The sequence below is a fragment of the Pseudophryne corroboree genome (assembly GCF_028390025.1).
Source record: "Pseudophryne corroboree isolate aPseCor3 chromosome 6 unlocalized genomic scaffold, aPseCor3.hap2 SUPER_6_unloc_3, whole genome shotgun sequence".
Taxonomy (NCBI): Eukaryota; Metazoa; Chordata; class Amphibia; order Anura; family Myobatrachidae; genus Pseudophryne; species Pseudophryne corroboree.
In genome coordinates, this window is record NW_026967604.1 from 796818 (window position 1) to 823163 (window position 26346).

Below are 26346 nucleotides of genomic sequence, written 5' to 3' on the forward strand. Positions count from 1 at the left end.
CTGCGGGCTCGCTGCGCTCGCCACGCTACGGGCACGGTGGCGCGCTACGTGCGCCACACGATTTTATTCTCCCTCCAGGGGGGGGGGGTCGTGGACCCCCACGAGGGAGAATAAGTGTCGGTATGCCGGCTGTCGGGATCCCGGCGCCGGTATACTGTGCGCCGGGATCCCATCAGTCGGTATACTGAAGACCACCCCTTTTCACAACTACAGGGTGATTCTGTGTACATAAGCTGTTTCTCCAGTCCTCGGGGTCCCCTAATAGTGCATGCCATATAGATCTCCTAGCAGGCGCACAGGTGTATTCAGTACAGGCTGACACATTTTATCCACAGGTTCTAATGATTTTCCTTATGATTCGGAGGAGATCTGTAGAACATGTCCTCTTAGGGGTCCCTGGGGATTGGAGTTGGGAAACAGACTTTGATTAAGTGGAATTTTCTGCTGTCAGTAGTTGAAATTAAAGTTTAAGTGTCTTCCTCTGGAAAATTCTCTGAACATGAAATAGTTTTCCTGTTGGATTGTGTTTCTTAAGAGTTAAATGGGTGGGACTGCTAGTATCTGCGAGACAAGTGCTTGGTCCTATATGATTGAGGGCTTGTGCAGCAACCAAAAAACAAGTGCTAAAGTACTGCTGTGGTTTGACAGTTCTCTAACAATGTTATTCTCCAATAGAGAATGAGTTCTTCCAGGATAGCGTAGGGTCGGGTCCCCGTGTTAGGTGTGCTGGGCGTCTGACTGGTCATCGGTCTGCACATGAGAGGTGTGATGGGTTTTGCACTCGGCAACTCCAGATCGCGCCCTTCCTTTGGAGCTGCTTTGGAATTGCCCTGTGGCTCTGGTGTGTGCAGTATGGGTTTTCTTGTAATGTACTGGGCATGCTGAGTGCCCATCAGGCTGTGCGGGATGTAGTTACTAACCTGCTGGTCGGGATCCCCGTGCTATGGTTTTGTTATCAAGAGGTTGTTCTCTTCCATTTACATTTCAGTCTTGTTAGTGTACTGGGTTTACTTGGTCAAATAACTGATGTTCTCCTCATCAGGGGATGGAGGGTGAGGGTGGTCAGACTTCCTTTTATAACGTTCTCCTATGGTTCCATTGTTCCCCTATGAGAAGATGATCTTACAGAAGTGTAAAACTCTGGTTATGAAGGGAATGCTGGCTAAGAGTTACAATAGAGAGTAGGACTATCCTTCTGTAATGTCTTTTTATTGTAAGGAGGTCTAGGTTAGAACAATGTTTGATGTGCAAATGCTGATGATGTCTGAGACTGGTTTACTGGAAACGAACGGCTCTTAAATGGTCCCAAATGCCCCAGAGACCTGGCAACCATCTAGGCCACTGGAGGAATGAAGGCCGTCTTAGTATTATTCTCTTTAGTGATTCTCTGGTCACTATATTTGGGGGATTCCATTGTCTTTTCCAATGTATGTGGTGGGACAGGGCTAACTCCTCTATTTGCTGTAGATGCTTTCCTATAGGAGGTGAAATGGTTTCAATGGCTATATATGAAAAGTAAAAGCTTTGTTCCATAGACACAGGAGATGGTTCTTTTGCAACGTCTGCCTCCTATTGACAAGTACTGATTTGTGGTGCCTAGTACAGAAGATTATGGGACATTCAGCTTGGTTAGTAGGGCTGCCACACATCTGCTAGGCCATGTTGGGGGTGACATGGAAGTTTGTGGGCTTAGTGACTGGTGAAAGACGCCACTTGAGACTATCTTAGACTGTAAATAGCGTTAGAAATATTTGTTTTCCTCTTACATGTGGTCACTGGAACATGTCTGGATGGAAGGTGTGGTCCATTACAGGCAGATGTGACCTTATAATAAGCGGCTTATAGTGCTCCTAGGTATAATGCACAAAGTAATGAGGAGTCTTGTCCCAGAGCATGTTCTATCATAGTCCAGTCTGCAATTGGGGTGAGAAGCTGGTTGTGGTGGGATACATCACCTACTCTTCTGTCATTACAGCGCTCACCCTTCCGCTCGGTGCTCTGTCAGCTACTACAGCACTGTGTCTGGCTAGAGCAAGGGTGGGGAGCCTCCCGCCCGAGGGTCTTATACGGCCTGGAGAAGCGTTTTGGCCAGCCCCGGGACCCTGCCAAGGCAGCTGCAGAGTGTAGAGCCTCCTCTGCGCACGGTATCATGGGACATGTAGTTTTCTCACTGTGCACTGTATACAGGGTAAGAGAACTACATCTCCCATGATGCAGTGCGTAGGAGATGGCTCTGTGCGGTGATGTGAGGCAGCTTTGAAGAGATCTGAACGGAGGTCTGCTCTGCTGGCTGCGGGCATGCTGCAGTGCAGAGTGAACCTGGACCAGTGGTGTGCAGGAGTCTGGATGGGACCTGTCCTGCAGTGGTGGGGAGTGCCTGCTGGCAGTATACTGGGGCATTATGTGTAAGAAGCACCAATGGGGGCTTTATGTGTAAAGCCATGCCCACTTTCCTAGGAGAGCATGCGGTTTGGGGGGGGGGGGGGGGGGGGGCTCTTCAGAAATCACCCGTGAATGATTTTGAACAAATTCAAATGGCCCTTGGCAGAAAAATGGTTCCCCACTCCTGGGCTAGAGACTGAGAAATGGGGTACACCCCTGTGGTGGCTGGCTCCATGCAGTTACAGGCAGCTGAAAGATGCCCTGTTCCCTGGCGGTGTATGTGCACATACTGAACAGTCTTCTCTTGCAGCCACCCAGGTACATGGAACAGTCAAGTGGTTTAATGTCCGGAACGGATATGGCTTCATCAACAGGTATGAGACTCATGTGTTAGTTACTGTTTACAGCCTTATTATAACATTACATAATCTTAAACTTTTTATTTTAACAGGAATGACACAAAAGATGATGTCTTTGTCCATCAGGTAATTGGGACTGGACTGCAATGGAGGAGGGACTGTTCCTTGTGACTATATGGAAACCTGCCTGAGTATAAGGCGCTATATCCTTCCTTCCATCGTCTTACCTGTGTTACTCTCCCCACTGTTTCTACACTTTACTCCTAGGTCTCCATATGAAATGACTTTCTTCCATCTGTGCTTGTATCACCTATACTAGGAGACCTTAGTATCTGTCTATAGTCTTCCATCTACTGCTGCTAAAACTTTCCGTAATGAGGAGCTGGCCTAATAAGTCCCTGAACCTATGCTGGTTTCTGCTGCTTAGTAATCTGCCTCAGTACAGTTCCATCCCTGTCACTAAATCGCCATTACACTTTTCTTTAATTTGTTTTCTCTGACGTCCTAGTGGATGCTGGGACTCCGTCAGGACCATGGGGAATAGCGGCTCCGCAGGAGACAGGGCACAAAATTTAAAAATTTGACCACTAGGTGGTGTGTACTGGCTCCTCCCCCTATGACCCTCCTCCAAGCCTCAGTTAGGTTTTTGTGCCCGTCCGAGCAGGGTGCAATCTAGGTGGCTCTCCTAAAGAGCTGCTTAGAAAAAGTTTGTTAGGTTTTTTATTTTCAGTGAGTCCTGCTGGCAACAGGCTCACTGCATCGAGGGACTTAGGGGAGAAGAAGTGAACTCACCTGCGTGCAGGATGGATTTGCTTCTTAGGCTACTGGACACTAGCTCCAGAGGGACGATCACAGGTACAGCCTGGATGGGTCACCGGAGCCGCGCCGCCGACCCCCTTGCAGATGCCGAATAGAGAAGAGGTCCAGAAACCGGCGGCAGAAGACGTCTCAGTCTTCATGAGGTAGCGCACAGCACTGCAGCTGTGCGCCATTGCTCTCCGCACACTTCACACCGGCGGTCACTGAGGGTGCAGGGTGCTGGGGGGGGCGCCCTGGGCAGCAATGTAATATACCTATTCTGGCTAAAATATATCACATATAGCCCCTGGGGCTATATGGATGTATTTAACCCCTGCCAGGTTCCAAAAAAACCGGGAGAAGAAGCCCGCCGAAAAGGGGGCGGGGCCTATTCTCCTCAGCACACAGCGCCATTTTCCTGCCCAGCTCCGCTGCGAGGAAGGCTCCCAGGACTCTCCCCTGCACTACAGAAACAGGGTAAAAACAGAGAGGGGGGGCACTTATTGGCGATATTTATAATATTTGAGCTGCTATAAAGGGAACACACTTATTAAGGTTGTCCCTATATATATTTATAGCGCTTGGGTGTGTGCTGGCAAACTCTCCCTCTGTCTCCCCAAAGGGCTAGTGGGTTCCTGTCTTCTATCAGAGCATTCCCTGTGTGTCTGCTGTGTGTCGGTACGTGTGTGTCGACATGTATGAGGACGATGTTGGCGTGGAGGCGGAGCAATTGCCTGTAATGGTGATGTCACCCCCTAGGGAGTCGACACCAGAATGGATGGCTTTGTTTATGGAATTACGGGATAGTGTCAGCACGCTACAAAAGTCGGTTGACGACATGAGACAGCCGGCAAACCAGTTAGTACCTGTCCAGGCGTCTCAGACACCGTCAGGGGCTGTAAAACGCCCTTTACCTCAGTCGGTCGACACAGACCCAGACTCTGACACTGAATCCAGTGTCGACGGTGAAGAAACAAACGTATTTTCTAGTAGGGCCACACGTTATATGATCACGGCAATGAAGGAGGCTTTGCATATCTCTGATACTACAAGTACCACAAAAAGGGGTATTATGTGGGGTGTGAAAAAACTACTGATAGTTTTTCCTGAATCAGAGGAACTGAATGAAGTGTGTGATGAAGCGTGGGTTACCCCAGATAGAAAACTGCTAATTTCAAAGAAGTTATTGTCATTATACCCTTTCCCGCCAGAGGTTAGGGCGCGCTGGGAAACACCTCCTAGGGTGGATAAGGCGCTCACACGCTTATCAAAGCAAGTGGCGTTACCGTCTCCTGATACGGCCGCCCTCAAGGATCCAGCTGATAGGAGGCTGGAGAATACATTAAAAAGTATATACACGCATACGGGTGTTATACTGAGACCAGCAATCGCTTCAGCCTGGATGTGCAGTGCTGGCGTGGCTTGGTCGGAGTCACTGTCTGAAAATATTGATACCCTGGATAGGGACAGTATTTTACTGACTATAGAGCAGTTAAAGGATGCATTTCTTTATATGCGAGATGCAGAGAGAGATATTTGCACTCTGGCATCAAGAGTAAGTGCGATGTCCATATTTGCCAGAAGAAGTTTATGGACGCGCCAGTGGTCAGGTGATGCGGATTCCAAACGACATATGGAAGTATTGCCGTATAAGGGGGAGGAATTATTTGGGGTCGGTCTATCGGATCTGGTGGCCACGGCAACGGCCGGAAAATCCACCTTTTTACCCCAGGTCACCTCCCAGCAGAAAAAGCCGCAGGCTTTTCAGCCGCAGTCCTTTCGTTCCTATAAGAACAAACGAGCAAAAGGACATTCCTATTTGCCCCGAGGCAAAGGAAAGGGTAAGAGACTGCAACAAGCAGCTCCTTCCCAGGAGCAGAAGCCCTCCCCGGCTTCTACAAAGGCGTCAGAATGACGCTGGGACCTTACAAGCAGACTCAGGGGCGGTGGGGGGTCGCCTCAAACATTTCAGCGCACAGTGGGCTCACTCGCAGGTGGACCCCTGGATCCTGCAGGTAGTATCTCAGGGTTACGGGTTGGAATTCGAGAAGTCCCCTCCTCGCCGTTTCCTAAAGTCTGCTTTGCCAACGTCTCCCTCCGACAGGGCGACGGTATTGGAGGCCATTCACAAGCTGTATTCTCAGCAGGTGATAGTCAAGGTACCCCTCCTACACCAAGGGTACCTCAGGTTCGTGGTCCAAAACTGTCATCAGTTTCAGACGCTGCCGTTTGGATTGTCCACGGCACCCCGGGTCTTTACCAAGGTAATGGCCGAAATGATGATCCTTCTTCGAAGAGAAGGCGTCTTAATTATCCCTTACTTGGACGATCTCCTGATAAGGGCAAGATCCAGAGAACAGCTGGAGGTCGGAGTAGCACTAACCCAAGTAGTGCTCCAACAACACGGGTGGATTCTGAATTTTCCAAAATCCCAACTGATCCCGACGACACGTCTGTTGTTCCTAGGGATGATTCTGGACACTGTTCAGAAAAAGGTATTTCTTCCGGAGGAGAAAGCCAGGGAGTTATCCGATCTAGTCAGGAACCTCCTAAAACCAGGAAAAGTATCTGTGCATCAATGCACAAGAGTCCTGGGAAAAATGGTAGCTTCTTACGAAGCGATTCCATTCGGCAGATTCCATGCACGAACTTTTCAGTGGGATCTGCTGGACAAATGGTCCGGATCGCATCTGCAGATGCATCAGCGGATAAAATTGTCCACAAGGACAAGAGTGTCTCTGCTATGGCGGTTGCAGAGTGCTCATCTGTTAGTGGGCCGCAGATTCGGCATACAGAACTGGGTCCTAGTGACCACGGATGCCAGCCTGAGAGGCTGGGGAGCGGTCACACAGGGAAGAAACTTCCAGGGCGTGTGGTCAAGCCTGGAGACGTCTCTTCACATAAATATACTGGAGCTAAGAGCAATCTACAATGCTCTAAGCCTGGCAAAACCTCTGCTTCAGGGTCAGCCGGTGTTGATTCAGTCGGACAACATCACGGCAGTCGCCCACGTAAACAGACAGGGCGGCACAAGAAGCAGGAGGGCAATGGCAGAAGCTGCAAGGATTCTCCGCTGGGCAGAAAATCATGCCTTAGCACTGTCAGCTGTGTTCATCCCGGGAGTGGACAACTGGGAAGCAGACTTCCTCAGCAGACACGATCTGCACCCGGGAGAGTGGGGACTTCATCCAGAAGTCTTCCACATGATTGTGGTCCATTGGGAAAGACCAATGGTGGACATGATGGCGTCCCGCCTCAACAAAAAACTGGACAGGTATTGCGCCAGGTCAAGAGACCCTCAGGCAATAGCTGTAGACGCTCTGGTAACACCATGGGTGTACCAGTCAGTGTATGTGTTTCCTCCTCTGCCCCTCATACCAAAAGTACTGAGAATTATACGGCAAAGGGGAGTAAGAACGATACTCGTGGCTCCGGATTGGCCAAGAAGAACTTGGTACCCGGAACTTCAGGAGATGCTCACGGAAGATCCGTGGCCTCTACCTCTAAGACGGGACCTGCTTCAGCAGGGACCGTGTCTATTCCAAGACTTACCGCGGCTGCGTTTGACGGCATGGCGGTTGAACGCCGAATCCTAAGGGAAAAAGGCATTCCGGAAGAGGTCATCCCTACCCTGGTAAAAGCCAGGAAGGAGGTGACTGCACAACATTATCACCGCATTTGGAGAAAATATGTTGCGTGGTGTGAGGCCAGGAAGGCCCCGACGGAGGAATTTCAACTGGGTCGATTCCTACATTTCCTGCAAACAGGATTGTCTATGGGCCTCAAATTAGGGTCCATTAAGGTTCAAATTTCGGCCCTGTCGATTTTCTTCCAGAAAGAATTGGCTTCAGTTCCTGAAGTCCAGACTTTTGTAAAAGGAGTACTACATATACAGCCCCCGGTTGTGCCCCCAGTGGCACCGTGGGATCTTAATGTAGTTTTGGATTTTCTCAAATCCCATTGGTTTGAGCCACTCAAATCGGTGGATTTGAAATATCTTACATGGAAAGTAACCATGCTACTGGCCCTGGCTTCAGCCAGGAGAGTGTCAGAATTGGCGGCTTTATCGTATAAAAGCCCATATCTGATTTTCCATTCGGACAGGGCAGAACTGCGGACGCGTCCTCACTTTCTGCCTAAGGTGGTTTCAGCGTTTCACCTGAACCAGCCTATTGTGGTGCCTGCGGCTACTAGCGATTTGGAGGATTCCAAGTTGCTGGACGTTGTCAGAGCATTGAAAATATATATTTCAAGGACGGCTGGAGTCAGAAAATCTGACTCGCTGTTTATACTGTATGCACCCAACAAGCTGGGTGCTCCTGCTTCTAAGCAGACGATTGCTCGTTGGATTTGTAGCACAATTCAACTTGCACATTCTGTGGCAGGCCTGCCACAGCCTAAATCTGTCAAGGCCCATTCCACAAGGAAGGTGGGCTCATCTCGGGCGGCTGCCCGAGGGGTCTCGGCATTACAACTCTGCCGAGCAGCTACGTGGTCAGGGGAGAACACGTTTGTAAAATTCTACAAATTTGATACCCTGGCTAAGGAGGACCTGGAGTTCTCTCATTCGGTGCTGCAGAGTCATCCGCACTCTCCCGCCCGTTTGGGAGCTTTGGTATAATCCCCATGGTCCTGACGGAGTCCCAGCATCCACTAGGACGTCAGAGAAAATAAGATTTTACTTACCGATAAATCTATTTCTCGTAGTCCGTAGTGGATGCTGGGCGCCCATCCCAAGTGCGGATTGTCTGCAATACTTGTACATAGTTATTGTTACAAAAAAATCGGGTTGTTATTGTTGTGAGCCGTCTGTTCAGAGGCTCCTACGTTTGTCATACTGTTAACTGGGTTCAGATCACAAGTTGTACGGTGTGATTGGTGTGGCTGGTATGAGTCTTACCCGGGATTCAAAATCCTTCCTTATTGTGTACGCTCGTCCGGGCACAGTATCCTAACTGAGGCTTGGAGGAGGGTCATAGGGGGAGGAGCCAGTACACACCACCTAGTGGTCAAATTTTTAAATTTTGTGCCCGGTCTCCTGCGGAGCCGCTATTCCCCATGGTCCTGACGGAGTCCCAGCATCCACTACGGACTACGAGAAATAGATTTATCGGTAAGTAAAATCTTATTTTCTCTGATCTGTTACTTATATTACCTCAGGTGTTAAATGTCTGAGGGGATGACACTAGTGATCTGTTCCTCTATAGTTACATCTCCTACATCCAGTCTGGAGGACACTTATATTACCTCAGGTGTTACATGTCTGAGGGGATGACACTAGTGATCTGTTCCTCTATAGTTACATCTCTCCTACATCCAGTCTGGAGGACACATATATTACCTCAGGTGTTACATGTCTGAGGGGATGACACTAGTGATCTGTTCCTCTATAGTTACATCTCTCCTACATCCAGTCTGGAGGACACATATATTACCTCAGGTGTTACATGTCTGAGGGGATGACACTAGTGATCTGTTCCTCTATAGTTACATCTCTCCTACATCCAGTCTGGAGGACACATATATTACCTCAGGTGTTACATGTCTGAGGGGATGACACTAGTGATCTGTTCCTCTATAGTTACATCTCCTACATCCAGTCTGGAGGACACATATATTACCTCAGGTGTTGCATGTCTGAGGGGATGACACTAGTGATCTGTTCCTCTATAGTTACATCTCTCCTACATCCAGTCTGGAGGACACATATATTACCTCAGGTGTTACATGTCTGAGGGGATGACACTAGTGATCTGTTCCTCTATAGTTACATCTCTCCTACATCCAGTCTGGAGGACACATATATTACCTCAGGTGTTACATGTCTGAGGGGATGACACTAGTGATCTGTTCCTCTATAGTTACATCTCTCCTACATCCAGTCTGGAGGACACTTATATTACCTCAGGTGTTACATGTCTGAGGGATGACACTAGTGATCTGTTCCTCTATAGTTACATCTCTTACATCCAGTCTGGAGGACACATATATTACCTCAGGTGTTACATGTCTGAGGGGATGACACTAGTGATCTGTTCCTCTATAGTTACATCTCTCCTACATCCAGTCTGGAGGACACATTTCTCTAACGTCCTAAGTGGATGCTGGGACTCCGTAAGGACCATGGGGAATAGCGGCTCCGCAGGAGACTGGGCACAAAAGTAAAAGCTTGAACTAGCTGGTGTGCACTGGCTCCTCCCCCTATGACCCTCCTCCAAGCCTCAGTTAGATTTTTGTGCCCGAACGAGAAGGGTGCATGCTAGGTGGCTCTCCTGAGCTGCTTAGAGTAAAAGTTTAAATAGGTTTTTTATTTTCAGTGAGACCTGCTGGCAACAGGCTCACTGCATCGTGGGACTAAGGGGAGAAGAAACGAACTCACCTGCGTGCAGAGTGGATTGGGTTTCTTAGGCTACTGGACATTAGCTCCAGAGGGACGATCACAGGTTCAGCCTGGATGGGTCCCGGAGCTGCGCCGCCGGCCCCCTTACAGAGCCAGAAGAACGAAGAGGTCCGGTGAAATCGGCGGCAGAAGACGTTCCTGTCTTCAACTAAGGTAGCGCACAGCACTGCAGCTGTGTGCCATTGCTTTCAGCACACTTCACACTCCGGTCACTGAGGGTGCAGGGCGCTGGGGGGGAGCGCCCTGAGACGCAATAAAAACAGAAATACCTTAGGATGGCAAAAGAAATACATCACATATAGCTCCTGGGCTATATGGATGTATTTAACCCCTGCCAGTTTTCCAGAAAAAAGCGGGAGATAAGGCCGTCGTGAAGGGGCGGAGCCTATCTCCTCAGCACACAAGCGCCATTTTCCCTCACAGTTCCGCTGGAAGGACGGCTCCCTGACTCTTCCCTGCAGTCCCTACAGAATCAGGGTAAAAACGAGAGAGGGGGGCACTATTGGCAGCTAAATTATAAACAGCAGCTATAAAAGGGAGTAACACTTGTATAAGGTTATCCCTATATATATATATATATATATATATATATATATATATATATATATATATATATATATATATATATATATATATATATATATAGCGCTCTGGTGTGTGCTGGCAAACTCTCCCTCTGTCTCCCCAAAGGGCTAGTGGGGTCCTGTCCTCTATCAGAGCATTCCCTGTGTGTGTGCTGGGTGTCGGTACGATTGTGTCGACATGTATGAGGAGGAAAATGATGTGGAAGCAGAGCAATTGCCTGTATTAGTGATGTCACCCCCTAGGGAGTCGACACCTGACTGGATGGTTGTATTTAAAGAACTACGTGACAATGTCAGCACTTTACAAAAAACTGTTGACGACATGAGACAGCCGACAAATCAATTAGTGCCTGTCCAGGCGTCTCAGACACCGTCAGGGGCGATAAAACGCCCGTTACCTCAGTGGGTCGACACAGACCCAGACACGGATACTGAGTCCAGTGTCGACGGTGAGGAGACAAACGTAATGTCCAGTAGGGCCACACGTTACATGATCACGGCAATGAAGGAGGCATTGAACATTTGACACTACAAGTACCACAAAGAAGGGTATTATGTGGGGAGTGAAAAAACTACCAGTAGCTTTTCCTGAGTCAGATGAATTAAATGAGGTGTGTGATAAAGCGTGGGTTTCCCCCGATAAAAAAGTGCTAATTTCTAATAAATTATTGGCACTATACCCTTTCCCGCCAGAGGTTAGGGCGCGTTGGGAAACACCCCCTAGAGTAGATAAAGCGCTCGCACGTTTATCTAAACAAGTAGCGTTACCGTCTCCTGATACGGCCGCCCTCAAAGAACCAGCGGATAGAAGGCTGGAAAATATCCTGAAGGGTATATACACACATACTGGTGTTATACTGCGACCAGCAATCGCATCAGCCTGGATGTGCAGTGCTGGAGTGGCGTGGTCGGATTCCCTGACTGAAAATATTGATACCCTGGATAGGGACAGTATATTACTAACTATAGAGCATTTGAAGGATGCATTACTATATATGCGGGATGCACAGAGGGATATTTGCACCCTGGCATCAAGAGTGAGTGCTATGTCCATTTCTGCCAGAAGAGCGTTATGGACGCGACAGTGGTCAGGGGATGCGGATTCCAAACGACATATGGAAGTATTGCCGTTTAAAGGGGAGGAGTTATTTGGGGCCGGTCTATCGGACCTGGTGGCCACGGCAACGGCCGGAAAGTCCACCTTTTTACCCCAGGTCACCTCTCAGCAGAAAAAGATACCGTCTTTTCAAACTCGGTCCTTTCGTTCCCATAAGTACAGGCGGGCAAAAGGCCACTCATTTCTGCCCCGGGGCAGAGGAAGAGGAAAAAGACTGCACCAGGCAGCCTCTTCCCAGGAGCAGAAGCCCTCCTCTGCTTCTGCCAAGTCTTCAGCATGACGCTGGGGCTTTACAAGCGGACTCGGACACGGTGGGGGCCCGTCTCAAAAATTTCAACGCGCAGTGGGCTCACTCGCAAGTGGACCCCTGGATTCTGCAGGTAGTATCACAGGGGTACAAACTGGAATTCGAGACGTCTCCCCCTCGCCGGTTCCTGAAGTCTGCTCTACCAAAGTCTCCCTCCGACAGGGAGGCAGTTTTGGAAGCCATTCACAAGCTGTATTCCCAGCAGGTGATAATCAAGGTACCTCTCCTACAACAGGGAAAGGGGTATTATTCCACGCTGTTTGTGGTACCGAAGCCGGACGGCTCGGTGAGACCAATTTTAAATCTAAAATCCTTGAACACTTACATAAAGAGGTTCAAATTCAAGATGGAGTCACTCAGAGCAGTGATAGCAAACCTGGAAGAAGGGGACTATATGGTGTCTCTGGACATCAAAGATGCTTATCTCCACGTCCCAATCTACCCTTCTCACCAAGGGTACCTCAGGTTTGTAGTACAAAACTGTTATTATCAGTTTCAGACGCTGCCGTTTGGATTGTCCACGGCACCTCGGGTCTTTACCAAGGTAATGGCCGAAATGATGATTCTTCTTCGAAGAAAAGGCGTTTTAATTATCCCTTACTTGGACGATCTCCTGATAAGGGCAAGGTCCAGGGAACAGTTAGAAGTCGGAGTAGCACTATCTCAGTTAGTGTTACGTCAGCACGGGTGGATTCTAAATATTCCAAAATCGCAGCTGATTCCAACGACACGTCTCCTGTTCCTAGGAATGATTCTGGACACAGTCCAGAAAAAGGTGTTTCTCCCAGAGGAGAAGGCCAGGGAGTTATCCGAGCTAGTCAGGAATCTCCTAAAACCAGGCCAGGTGTCAGTGCATCAGTGCACGAGGGTCCTGGGAAAAATGGTGGCTTCTTACGAAGCGATTCCATTCGGAAGATTCCATGCAAGAACGTTTCAGTGGGATCTTCTGGACAAATGGTCCGGATCGCATTTTCAGATGCATCAGCGGATAACCCTGTCGCCAAGGACAAGGGTGTCTCTTCTGTGGTGGCTGCAGAGTGCTCATCTACTAGAGGGCCGCAGATTCGGTATTCAGAATTGGATCCTGGTGACCACAGATGCAAGCCTGAGAGGCTGGGGAGCAGTCACACAGGGACAAAATTTCCAGGGCTTGTGGTCAAGCATGGAAACATCTCTTCATATAAACATTCTGGAACTAAGGGCCATTTACAATGCCCTAAGTCAAGCAAAACCCCTGCTTCAGGGTCAGGCGGTATTGATCCAATCGGACAACATCACGTCAGTCGCCCACGTAAACAGACAGGGCGGCACGAGAAGCAGGAGGGCGATGGCAGAAGCTGCAAGGATTCTTCGCTGGGCGGAGAATCATGTGATAGCACTGTCAGCAGTGTTCATTCCGGGAGTGGACAACTGGGAAGCGGACTTCCTCAGCAGACACGACCTTCACCCGGGGGAGTGGGGACTTCATCCAGAAGTCTTCCAAGAGATGGTAAACCGTTGGGAAAAACCAAAGGTGGACATGATGGCGTCCCGTCTCAACAAAAAACTAGACCGATATTGCGCCAGGTCAAGGGACCCTCAGGCAATAGCGGTGGACGCTCTGGTAACACCATGGGTGTACCAGTCAGTGTATGTGTTCCCTCCTCTGCCTCTCATACCAAAGGTACTGAGAATCATAAAAAGGAGAGGAGTAAGAACTATACTCGTGGTTCCGGATTGGCCAAGAAGGACTTGGTACCCGGAACTTCAAGAGATGCTCACGGAGGACCCGTGGCCTCTACCTCTAAGAAAGGACCTGCTCCAGCAGGGACCTTGTCTGTTCCAAGACTTACCGCGGCTGCGTTTGACGGCATGGCGGTTGAATGCCGGATCCTGAAGGAAAAAGGCATTCCAGAAGAAGTCATCCCTACCCTGATAAAGGCCAGGAAGGATGTAACCGCGAAACATTATCACCGCATTTGGCGAAAATATGTGGCGTGGTGTGAGGCCAAAGAGGCCCCTACAGAGGAATTTCAACTGGGTCGCTTCCTACATTTCCTGCAAACAGGACTGTCTATGGGCCTAAAATTAGGGTCCATTAAGGTTCAAATTTCGGTCCTGTCGATTTTCTTCCAAAAAGAACTGGCTTCAGTGCCTGAAGTCCAGACGTTTGTCAAAGGGGTACTGCATATACAGCCTCCTTTTGTGCCCCCGGTGGCACCTTGGGATCTCAATGTGGTTTTGGGGTTCCTAAAATCACATTGGTTTGAACCACTCACCACTGTGGAATTAAAATATCTCACATGGAAGGTGGTAATGCTGTTAGCCCTGGCTTCAGCCAGGCGTGTCTCAGAATTGACGGCTTTATCTTCTAAAAGCCCTTACCTGGTTTTCACACGGATAGGGCAGAATTGAGGACTCGTCCTCAATTTCTCCCAAAGGTGGTTTCAGCGTTTCACGTGAACCAGCCTATTGTGGTGCCTGCGGCTACTAGGGACTTGGAGGACTCCAAGTTACTGGACGTAGTCAGGGCCCTGAAATATATATATTTCCAGGACGGCTGGAGTCAGGAAATCTGACTCGCTGTTTATCCTGTATGCACCCAACAAGCTGGGTGCTCCTGCTTCTAAGCAGACGATTGCTCGTTGGATTTGTAGTACAATTCAGCTTGCACATTCTGTGGCAGGCCTGCCACAGCCAAAATCTGTAAAAGCCCATTCCACAAGGAAGGTGGGCTCATCTTGGGCGGCTGCCCGAGGGGTCTCGGCTTTACAACTTTGCCGAGCTGCTACTTGGTCAGGGGCAAACACGTTTGCTAAATTCTACAAATTTGATACCCTGGCTGAGGAGGACCTGGAGTTCTCTCATTCGGTGCTGCAGAGTCATCCGCACTCTCCCGCCCGTTTGGGAGCTTTGGTATAATCCCCATGGTCCTTACGGAGTCCCAGCATCCACTTAGGACGTTAGAGAAAATAAGAATTTACTTACCGATAATTCTATTTCTCTAACGTCCTAGTGGATGCTGGGACTCCGTCAGGACCATGGTGAATAGCGGGCTCCGCAGGAGACAGGGCACATCTAAATAAAGCTTTTAGGATCACATGGTGCGTACTGGCTCCTCCCCCTATGACCCTCCTCCAAGCCTCAGTTAGGTTTTTGTGCCCGTCCGAGAAGGGTGCAATCTAGGTGGCTCTCCTAAAGAGCTGCTTAGACAAAGTTTTTTTAGGTTTAAATCTCAGTGAATCCTGCTGGCAACAGGATCACTGCATCGAGGGACTTAGGGGAGAGATTTCCAACTCACCTGCGTGCAGGATGGATTGGAGTCTTAGGCTACTGGACACTTAGCTCCAGAGGGAGTCGGAACACAGGTCATCCTGGGGTTCGTCCCGGAGCCGCGCCGCCGACCCCCCTTACAGACGCTGAAGATCGGAGGTCCGGAAAGCAGGCGGCAGAAGACTCCTCAGTCTTCATGAAGGTAGCGCACAGCACTGCAGCTGTGCGCCATTGTTGCTACACGTCTCACTGATTCAGTCACGGAGGGTGCAGGGCGCTGCTGGGGGCGCCCTGGGCAGCAATATTAAATACCTTTAGTGGCGAAAAATACATCACATATAGCCATTAAGGCTATATGTATGTATTTAACCCAGGCCAGTTTTCTTAAAACCCGGGAGAAAAGCCCGCCGAAAAAGGGGCGGAGCTTATTCTCCTCAGCACTCAGCGCCATTTTCCTGCTCAGCTCCGCTGGTGAGGAAGGCTCCCAGGATTCTCCCCTGCACTGCACTACAGAAACAGGGTAACAAAGAGAAGGGGGGCATAATTTGGCGATATTGATATATTAAAAGCGCCTATATCAAAAACAACACCTTCTAGGGTTGTTTATATACATTTATAGCGCTTTTGGTGTGTGCTGGCAAACTCTCCCTCTGTCTCCCCAAAGGGCTAAGAGGGTCCTGTCTTCGATTAGAGCATTCCCTGTGTGGCTGCTGTGTGTCGGTACGTGTGTGTCGACATGTATGAGGACGATGTTGGTGTGGAGGCAGAGCAATTGCCGGTAATGGTGATGTCACCCCCTAGGGAGTCGACACCGGAATGGATGGCTTTAGTTATGGAATTACGTGATAATGTTAGCACATTACAAAAGTCAGTTGACGAAATGAGACGGCCGGAAAACCAGTTAGTACCGGCTCAGGCGTCTCAGACACCGTCAGGGGCTGTAAAGCGTCCCTTACCTCAGTCAGTCGACACGGGTACCGACACAGATGAATCTAGTGTCGACGGTGAAGAAACAAACGTATTTTCCAATAGGGCCACACGTTATATGATCACGGCAATGAAGGAGGCTTTGCAGATCTCTGATACTGCTGGTACCTCAAAAAGGGGTATTATGTGGGGGGTGAAAAAACTACCTGTAGCTTTTCCAGAATCAGAGGAATTGAATGACGTGTGTGATGAAGCGTGGGTTAACCCAGATAGAAAACTGCTAATTTCCAAGAAGTTATTGGCATTATACCCTTTCCCACCAGAGGTTAGGGCGCGCTGGGAAACACCCCCTAGGGTGGATAAGGCGCTCACACGTTTATCAAAGCAAGTGGCGTTGCCGTCTCCTGATACGGCCGCCCTCAAGGATCCAGCAGATAGGAGGCTGGAAACTACACTGAAGAGTATATACACACATACTGGTGTTATACTGCGACCGGCAATAGCCTCAGCCTGGATGTGCAGTGCTGGGGTAGTGTGGTTGGATTCCCTGACTGAAAATATTGATACCCTGGATAGGGACAGTATTTTATTGACTCTAGAGCAATTAAAGGATGCGTTTCTTTATATGCGAGATGCTCAGAGGGATATTTGTACTCTAGCATCAAGGGTAAGCGCGATGTCCATATCTGCCAGAAGAAGTTTATGGACGCGACAGTGGTCAGGTGATGCGGATTCCAAAAGGCATATGGAAGTATTGCCATATAAAGGAGAGGAATTATTTGGGGTCGGTCTTTCGGACCTGGTGGCCACGGCAACTGCCGGCAAATCCACTTTTTTACCTCAGACCCCCTCCCAACAGAAAAAGACACCGTCTTTTCAGCCGCAGTCCTTTCGCTCCTATAAAAACAAGCGACCAAAAGGACAGTCTTATCTGCCGCGAAGCAGAGGAAAGGGTAAGAGAGGGCAGCAAGCAGCCCCTGCCCAGGACCAGAAGCCCGCCCCGGGTTCTACAAAGCCATCAGCATGACGCTGGGGCTTTACAAGCGGACTCAGGAGCGGTGGGGGGTCGACTCAAGATTTTCAGCAATCAGTGGGCTCGCTCACAAGTGGACCCGTGGATCCTGCAGATAATATCTCAGGGTTACATGTTGGAGTTCGAAAGGTCTCCCCCTCGCCGGTTCCTAAAGTCTGCTTTACCAACGTCTCCCTCAGAAAGGACGTCGGTATTGGAAGCCATTCACAAGCTGTATTCTCAGCAGGTGATAGTCAAGGTACCCCTCCTACAACAGGGAAAGGGGTATTATTCCACACTATTTGTGGTACCGAAGCCAGACGGTTCGGTAAGACCTATTCTAAACCTGAAATCCTTGAACCTGTACATACAGAAATTCAAGTTCAAGATGGAGTCACTCAGAGCAGTGATAGCGAATCTGGAGGAAGGGGACTTCATGGTGTCCCTGGACATAAAAGATGCTTATCTGCATGTCCCAATTTACCCCTCACACCAAGGGTATCTCAGGTTCGTGATACAAGACTGTCATTATCAGTTTCAAACGCTGCCGTTTGGTTTGTCCACGGCTCCTCGGGTCTTTACCAAGGTAATGACCGAAATGATGGTTCTTCTACGAAGAAAAGGCGTATTAATTATCCCTTACTTGGACGATCTCCTGATAAGGGCAAAGTCCAGAGAACAGCTGGAAGTCGGTGTAGCACTAACCCAGGTAGTGCTTCAGCAACACGGGTGGATTCTGAATCTTCCAAAATCTCAATTGACCCCGACAAAACGTCTGCTGTTCCTGGGAATGATTCTGGACACGGTTCAGAAAAAGGTGTTTCTCCCGGAGGAGAAAGCAAGGGAGTTATCCGAACTTGTCAGGAACCTCCTAAAACCAGGAACTGTGTCAGTACATCAATGCACAAGAGTCCTGGGAAAGATGGTGGCTTCTTACGAAGCAATTCCATTTGGCAGATTCCATGCACGAACATTTCAGTGGGATCTGCTGGACAAATGGTCCGGATCGCATCTGCACATGCATCAGCGGATAACACTGTCACCAAGAACAAGGTTGTCTCTCCTGTGGTGGTTGCAGAGTGCCCATCTGTTAGAGGGCCGCAGATTCGGCATACAGGACTGGGTCCTGGTGACTACGGATGCCAGCCTACGAGGCTGGGGAGCAGTCACACAGGGAAGGAACTTCCAGGGCGTGTGGTCAAACCTGGAGACGTCCCTTCACATAAATATACTGGAGCTAAGAGCGATCTACAATGCTCTAAGCCTGGCAAAACCGCTGCTTCAGGGTCAGCCGGTGTTGATCCAGTCGGACAACATCACGGCAGTCGCCCACGTAAACCGACAAGGCGGCACGAGAAGCAGAAGAGCAATGACAGAAGCGACAAGGTTTCTGCGCTGGGCGGAAAATCATGTCATAGCACTGTCAGCAGTGTTCATCCCGGGAGTGGACAACTGGGAAGCAGATTTCCTCAGCAGACACGACCTTCACCCGGGAGAGTGGGGACTCCATCCAGAAGTCTTCCACATGATTGTGAACCGTTGGGAAAAACCAAAGGTGGACATGATGGCGTCTCGCCTCAACAAAAAATTGGACAGATATTGCGCCAGGTCAAGAGACCCTCAGGCAATAGCTGTGGACGCTCTGGTAACACCGTGGGTGTACCAGTCAGTGTATGTGTTCCCTCCTCTGCCTCTCATACCAAAGGTACTGAGAATTATACGGAAAAGGGGAGTAAGAACAATACTAGTGGCTCCGGACTGGCCAAGAAGAACTTGGTATCCGGAACTTCAAGAGATGCTCACGGAGGATCCGTGGCCTCTACCTCTAAGAAGGGATCTGCTTCAGCAGGGACCTTGTATGTTCCAAGACTTACCGCGTCTGCTTTTGACGGCATGGCGGTTGAACGCCGGATTCTAAAAGAAAAGGGCATTCCAGAGGAAGTTATTCCTACCTTGATGAAGGCTAGGAAGGAAGTGACTGTACAACATTATCACCGCATTTGGCGAAAATATGTTGCGTGGTGTGAGGCCAAAAAGGCCCCAACGGAAGAATTTCAATTGGGTCGATTCTTACATTTCCTGCAAGCAGGATTGTCTATGGGCCTAAAATTGGGGTCCATTAAAGTTCATATTTCGGCCTTATCAATCTTCTTCCAGAAGGAATTGGCGTCAGTTCCTGAAGTACAAACTTTTGTCAAAGGTGTACTACATATACAACCCCCAATGGTGCCTCCAGTGGCACCGTGGGATTTGAACGTAGTTTTGAATTTTCTCAAATCTCATTGGTTTGAGCCTCTAAAATCGGTAGATTTAAAATACCTTACATGGAAGGTAACCATGTTATTGGCCCTGGCTTCAGCCAGGAGAGTTTCAGAGTTGGCGGCTTTATCGTACAAAAGCCCATATCTGATTTTCCATTCGGACAGGGCAGAACTGCGGACACGTCCTCATTTTCTCCCTAAGGTGGTTTCGGCTTTTCACTTGAACCAGCCTATTGTGGTGCCTGCGGCTACTAGCGACTTGGAGGACTCCAAGTTACTGGACGTTGTCAGAGCATTAAAAATATATATTTCAAGGACAGCTGAAGTCAGAAAATCTGACTCGTTGTTTATATTGTATGCACCCAACAAGATGGGTGCTCCTGCGTCTAAACAGACGATTGCACGTTGGATCTGTAGCACAATCCAATTTGCACATTCTGTGGCAGGCCTGCCACAGCCTAAATCTGTAAAGGCCCACTCCACAAGGAAAGTGGGCTCATCTTGGGCGGCTGCCCGAGGGGTCTCGGCATTACAACTTTGCCGAGCAGCTACGTGGTCAGGGGAGAACACGTTTGTAAAATTTTACAAATTTGATACTCTGGCTAAGGAGGACCTGGAGTTCTCTCATTCGGTGCTGCAGAGTCATCCGCACTCTCCCGCCCGTTTGGGAGCTTTGGTATAATCCCCATGGTCCTTACGGAGTCCCAGCATCCACTAGGACGTTAGAGAAAATAAGAATTTACTTACCGATAATTCTATTTCTCATAGTCCGTAGTGGATGCTGGGCGCCCATCCCAAGTGCGGATTGTCTGCAATGTTTGTACATAGTTATTGTTACAAAAATCGGGTTATTACTATTGTTGTGAGCCATCTTTTCAGAGGCTACTTCATTTGTTGTTATCATACTGTTAACTGGGTTCGGATCACAAGTTGTACGTGTGATTGTTGTGGCTGGTATGAGTCTTACCCGGGATTCAAGATCCTTCCTTATTGTGTACGCTCGTCCGGGCACAGTACCTAACTGAGGCTTGGAGGAGGGTCATAGGGGGAGGAGCCAGTACGCACCATGTGATCCTAAAAGCTTTATTTAGATGTGCCCTGTCTCCTGCGGAGCCCGCTATTCCCCATGGTCCTGACGGAGTCCCAGCATCCACTACGGACTGAGAAATAGAATTATCGGTAAGTAAATTCTTATTTTCTCATAGTCCGTAGTGGATGCTGGGCGCCCATCCCAAGTGTGGATTGTCTGCAATACTTGTATATAGTTATTGTTACTAAATTCGGGTTATTGTTGTGAGCCATCTTTTCAGAGGCTCCTTCGTTTATCATACTGTTAACTGGGTTCAGATCACAGGTTGTACGGTGTGATTGGTGTGGCTGGTATGAGTCTTACCCGGGATTCAATATCCTTCCTCATTATGTACGCTCGTCCGGGCACAGTATCCTAACTGAGGCTTGGAGGAGGGTCATAGGGGGAGGAGCCAGTGCACACCAGCTAGTTCAAGCTTTTACTTTTGTGCCCAGTCTCCTGCGGAGCCGCTATTCCCCATGGTCCTTACGGAGTCCCAGCATCCACTACAGACTATGAGAAATAGAATTATCGGTAAGTAAATTCTTATTATTACCTCAGGTGTTACATGTCTGAGGGGATGACACTAGTGATCTGTTCCTCTATAGTTACATCTCTCCTACATCCAGTCTGGAGGACACATATATTACCTCAGGTGTTACATGTCTGAGGGGATGACACTAGTGATCTGTTCCTCTATAGTTACATCTCTCCTACATCCAGTCTGGAGGACACATATATTACCTCAGGTGTTACATGTCTGAGGGGATGACACTAGTGATCTGTTCCTCTATAGTTACATCTCTCCTACATCCAGTCTGGAGGACACTTATATTACCTCAGGTGTTACATGTCTGAGGGGATGACACTAGTGATCTGTTCCTCTATAGTTACATCTCTTACATCCAGTCTGGAGGACACATATATTACCTCAGGTGTTACATGTCTGAGGGGATGACACTAGTGATCTGTTCCTCTATAGTTACATCTCTCCTACATCCAGTCTGGAGGACACATATATTACCTCAGGTGTTACATGTCTGAGGGGATGACACTAGTGATCTGTTCCTCTATAGTTACATCTCTCCTACATCCAGTCTGGAGGACACTTATATTACCTCAGGTGTTGCGTCTCTGAGTGGGCTGCTCTGTACGTAATAAAGCTGCCTTTTATTTAATGCTTCCATGTTCATGGACTCTGCAGCCCTAATGAAAGATGCAAAGTTCTTTTTGAGGTAAGGCTGGGAGAGTATTGTCCCATTGACCCATTCACCACTCTTTAGCATTCAGTGTCATTGCACTCGGTAATTGTATCCTGGAGATATTGTAGTTATGTACATAATTTGCACAGGGGTGACTTGCGTTAGGTTCCAACTGCAGCACTGCCCATTAATTAGATGCCTCTAACCCTTTCATCCTCTTCAGACGGCCATAAAGAGGAACAATCCCCGGAAGTTTCTGCGCAGTGTTGGAGATGGTGAGACGGTGGAATTTGATGTGGTGGAAGGCGAGAAGGTTAGTGGTTTGTCTTCATCTCCTTATCCGGGCCCATGGTGGAAAGGTCTGATGAATTGCCGCTTGTGTCTACTTAGGGTGCTGAGGCAGCAAATGTGACTGGCCCCGGCGGTGTGCCTGTTAAAGGAAGCCGGTTTGCTCCCAACAGACGTCGGTTCCGCAGACGTTTTTACCGGCCAAGGGGAGAGAATGCTGCAGAATCGGGTGGAGAAGGTGTAAGTACAGATCAAGTGAGCGAAGGGGAGAGAGTGGAGGAAGCTTCCCCTCAGCAGAGACCCGTACAGCGCAGGCGTCCACCTCCTTTCTTCTACAGACGCCGTTTTGGAAGGGGAGGCAGAACAGCCAATCAGCAGGACCAAACTGCAGAGGTGAGTTTTGGACAGCAGACTAGAGGCCTGAGTTCTGTATGTCCTAGTATCAGCCCCTTATGTGTCTGACCTCTGTGCTGCTGTTTCCTACAGGTGTGAGACTGAGTGTAAATACATCTCTCGCTCTGCATTCTCTTGTTGCATGCTGGGAGTCGTAACCATTTTTCTTCATCAGGGTTCATAGGGTCCACAAGGACCATCGGGTTGTAGGTGGTGAATGAGAGCCAGGCACCAAACAGTCAAAGCTTTATCTTGTCCCAGAATGCTTACCTCCCTGATCCTATAACCCCGCCTCCATTCACAGGGATTCAGTTCTAAGTGGGTGCCTGCAAGAAGTAGGTGCACTGACCGGGTTTTTTTTTTTTGGTTTTTTTTTTTGCTAATCGGACCAAAAGCTTTTTTTTTTTCATTTTTATTTTTTAAAAAATTTTTTTTTTTCTTGGGTTGTCAACGCTGTATGTCGGTTTCAACTCAACGCTGCAGCTCCATCCCTGCTGGTGACGGAACTACCACTAGACCTCTGCCTGGAATTTGTGGCGTGGACACAAAGGGCGACTAGCACCTCTGGCTGTGGGAACCCCAGGACTATGTGGCCAGCAACTCAGGGGGCAGTTAAGAGGGTCCCTTTCTCTGGGACCCACTTGTAAATGGTGATCTACTGTGCTTATGAGGAAACTGACTGCGGCGCTGGTGTGGACGCTGTTACAGAACAGGGACGCCACTAGACCACCATGGCAATACAGGGCACGTTTCTGGGTGTGCAAACACTCATTTCAATAAGGCCCGCAAAGTACCTGGGGTGAGGACCAGCACAGGGGAGGCGGCACTTGACCTGTAGTCCCTCCCCCAGCTCTGGGCACCAGTCTATTGCTGATTTCCCGCCCTGGAGCTGCCTCACTCTCCCTCCTTCCCTCACAGAGACCCGGGCAGCCATCTTAGAACACAGTCTGCAGCACGCCAGAGGAGTTTATCCAAGTGCTCATTGCAGTAATATTGTTTCTCTGTATTGTATGTGACTGCTAGTTCTGCTGTCTGAGTTCTTCTCACTGTACTGTATATTACTGTTATTTCTGTACCCTGGTCACAGGTGCTTCCAGGGTTATCACAGCACGTATATAGCTGTGATCAGTCGCATAACACATTCTGCTCTGTTTGTATCCTTATATTCAGTGCACGGGCGCCCACATTTTTCACTACTATGTCTAACAAAAGGTTGCAAACCAGCAGAATTCCTTGTTACACTCACGTAGACTTTGCTCAGCAGGGTCATCTGCGGGGGATCCGGTATGAGATCCTGCCGGCCGGGATGCCGAACATGGGGATCCTGACATTGGCATTCCAAGTGGTAGAATGCCGGCAGGGGGGCGAGTGCAAGGAAGTTATTTGCGGTCTCGGTGGCGGGCTGTGCTCGCCACAGGTTCTATTGTCCCTCTATGGGAGTCGTGGACACCCGTAGAGGGGAAAACGCCTACTTTGACGGTATACCGGGGGTGGTATGGTGGTAAGGAGGAACCCAGACCTGATGCTAAGGAAACAGATTTGTTTAAAAAGCAAAAGCTAATTAAAACGGCAATCCCACATTCTGATCATTTAATGGAAATTAGGCAGGATCCCTGGAATGCTCCTGGTAAAGTTTCCTTTGTTTAAGCGTGCATTGGCGCACTATCCCTTACCAGCGCCCGTGTGCAAAGTGGGAAACTCCGCCTCCAGTGTACTCATGTTACACGTGTCGTGGTGTCGTCCACTTTGCCTGTCGCCAAGGGCTCCTCGTTGAAGGACCCCTACAGATAGGTGTATAGACCCACAGTGGCAGCTTCTTGGGTCACTATGGCTATTGAAGCATGGGTGCAGGCAATTGCAGAGGGAACTGCCTTTAGATATGTCTGAGGAGGAATGCAGGATGTATCTCACGCGTGTTACGTCAGCCACTTCTTACATTGGAGAAGCTTTATCTGAGGCTGGTGTTATAGCAGCTAAGGCATCTGCTATCAGTGCTTGCTCAACACATTCTTTGGCTGCGTTATTGGAAGGTGGATTTGGATTCCAAGAAATCTTTGTAAATTCTTCCCTTCACAGGTGACATTCTCCTTGAAGCACTAAATTTGTAACATGCTTGGCTGTAGCCGAAACAGCCTTTTTCCCCCAACTAATCCTGCTCCGCAGCCAAAATTACCAATTTTCACTCCTTTTCTTCCACGAGGAAAGGCTAAGGGACTGTCATTTCCTAGCCAAATGCGCATGGCAAAGCCCTCTAAGCCTGAGGCCAAACAACCCAGGGCAGCTAGTCAACCTGCAACAAAACCTGACAAGCCTGAGGGGGTGGCCCTCCCCCTGGAGGACCTTAGGGTGGCAGGACGACTTCTTCACTCTGCGCAGGTTTGGACCGTGACCACTTCAGACGCTTGGATGCAAGAAGTTGTCTCTTGCGGGTACGCTGTCTCATTGAAGGGACGCCTCCCTCAACAGTATTTCAACACTGGTCTACCTTCAAATCCGATCACTGCTCGGATGCTTCAAAACGTGGTCAATTCCCTTCTATACTCAGGAGTGATAGTACCGGTTCCTCAGTCCCAACGGGGCTGATGCTACAATTTGACCCTGTTCCTAGTTCCAAAACCGAACCGGTCACACCGGCCGATTCTAAATCTCAAATCTTTAAACACGTTTGAAAGCTTCAGAGTTTCACATGGAAACCTTGCGATCCATAGTTCCAGCCATGGAACCTTAGGACTTCATGGTTTCCCTGGATATACAGGATGCATATCCCTATTGCTAATTCCTATCTGCAATTCCTGCGGTTTGCTATATGCAACCAACATGATCAGTTCTGGGCACTGCCGTTTGGCCTATCCACGGCACCGAGAATCTTTACCAAAGTCATGGCAGCACACCTGTGCCAAGGTATTCTGATTCTCCCGTACAATCTGATCCTGGCGAACTCGCACAATGTTCTTCTTAAACATCTCCAACTGACAGTAGCCTTCCTGTGATGTCACGGATGGCTAATAAATTCGGAAAAGTCCTCCCTTACTCCGTCACAATGGATGTTGCATCTGGTAGCACTTCTGGATACTGGAAACAACTTTACCTATCCCAGGACAAGATTTTGAAACTGCAGAACAAAATGACACTTCCTTCACCACCGTCCGCAACGCAGTGCATTCAGCAATACAAATCCTCTGGCTATTGGTGTTAACATTCGACATGGTCAAATTTGCTCCGTTTCATTCACTTCCTCTGCAAAGACTGATTCTTTCCAGGTGGAACGGCCAACCTCATCGCAGCAGATCCCAATTAACTGACTCCAGAGGCTTGGCAGTCACTCAGACTTGGTGGCTCCAAGACCAGCAACTGAACATGGGATGCCCCTTCTGAGTCCCCAGTGGGTCCTGTTCACAACAGATGCCAGCCTTGGCTGGGGAGTGGTAACCTAACCACATTAGTTTTGGTGATGTTGGAGCCTAGCAGAGTCTCGCTTGCCAATCAATGTGTTGGAGTTGAGGGTGGTGTACAGGGTGCTGACTGTAGCCCAGACACTTCTCCAAGATAGGCCAGTCCAGGTTCAGTCAGAATGCCACAACAGTTGCATTTATCAATCGGAGGCACTCGCAGCAGGATGGCAATGCAAGAAGTGTCAAATTTTCTGATGGGCCGAACGTCCCCTACCTACCATATCGGTGGTATTTATTCCAGGCGTACTCAACTGGGAAGCAGACTTCCTCAGTTGTCAGGTTGCTTACGCGGGAGAATGGGCTCTTCACCCAGATGTCTTCCAATTTCTGGTGGACAGGTGGGGCCTACCAGATGTGGATCTCATGGCCTCACACCACAACCGTGAGGTTCCAGTATTCAGATCCCGAACCAGGGATCCACAGGCAGCATTCGTAGACGCCATGTCCGTCCAGTGGGCCTCTCGTCTACCATACATCTTTCCTTCGGGGTCCTTCGTAAGTTCAAATAAGGAGGAAACCTCATTCTGGTGGCCTGGACAGCTT

The 26346-nt window shown here is 49.1% G+C and overlaps 1 protein-coding gene across 2 annotated transcripts in view; it reads left to right on the forward strand.

Moving 5' to 3' along the window:
- YBX2 (Y-box binding protein 2) overlaps window positions 1-26346 on the forward strand; it is an 83353-nt gene that overhangs the window by 2497 nt on the left and 54510 nt on the right. For both annotated transcript variants that reach the window (XM_063950430.1, XM_063950429.1), the window contains exons 2-5: window positions 2693-2756; window positions 2834-2867; window positions 21894-21983; window positions 22061-22351. In XM_063950430.1, coding sequence (XP_063806500.1) covers window positions 2693-2756; window positions 2834-2867; window positions 21894-21983; window positions 22061-22351 — 479 coding nt within the window. The remainder of the gene's footprint in view (window positions 1-2692; window positions 2757-2833; window positions 2868-21893; window positions 21984-22060; window positions 22352-26346) is intronic.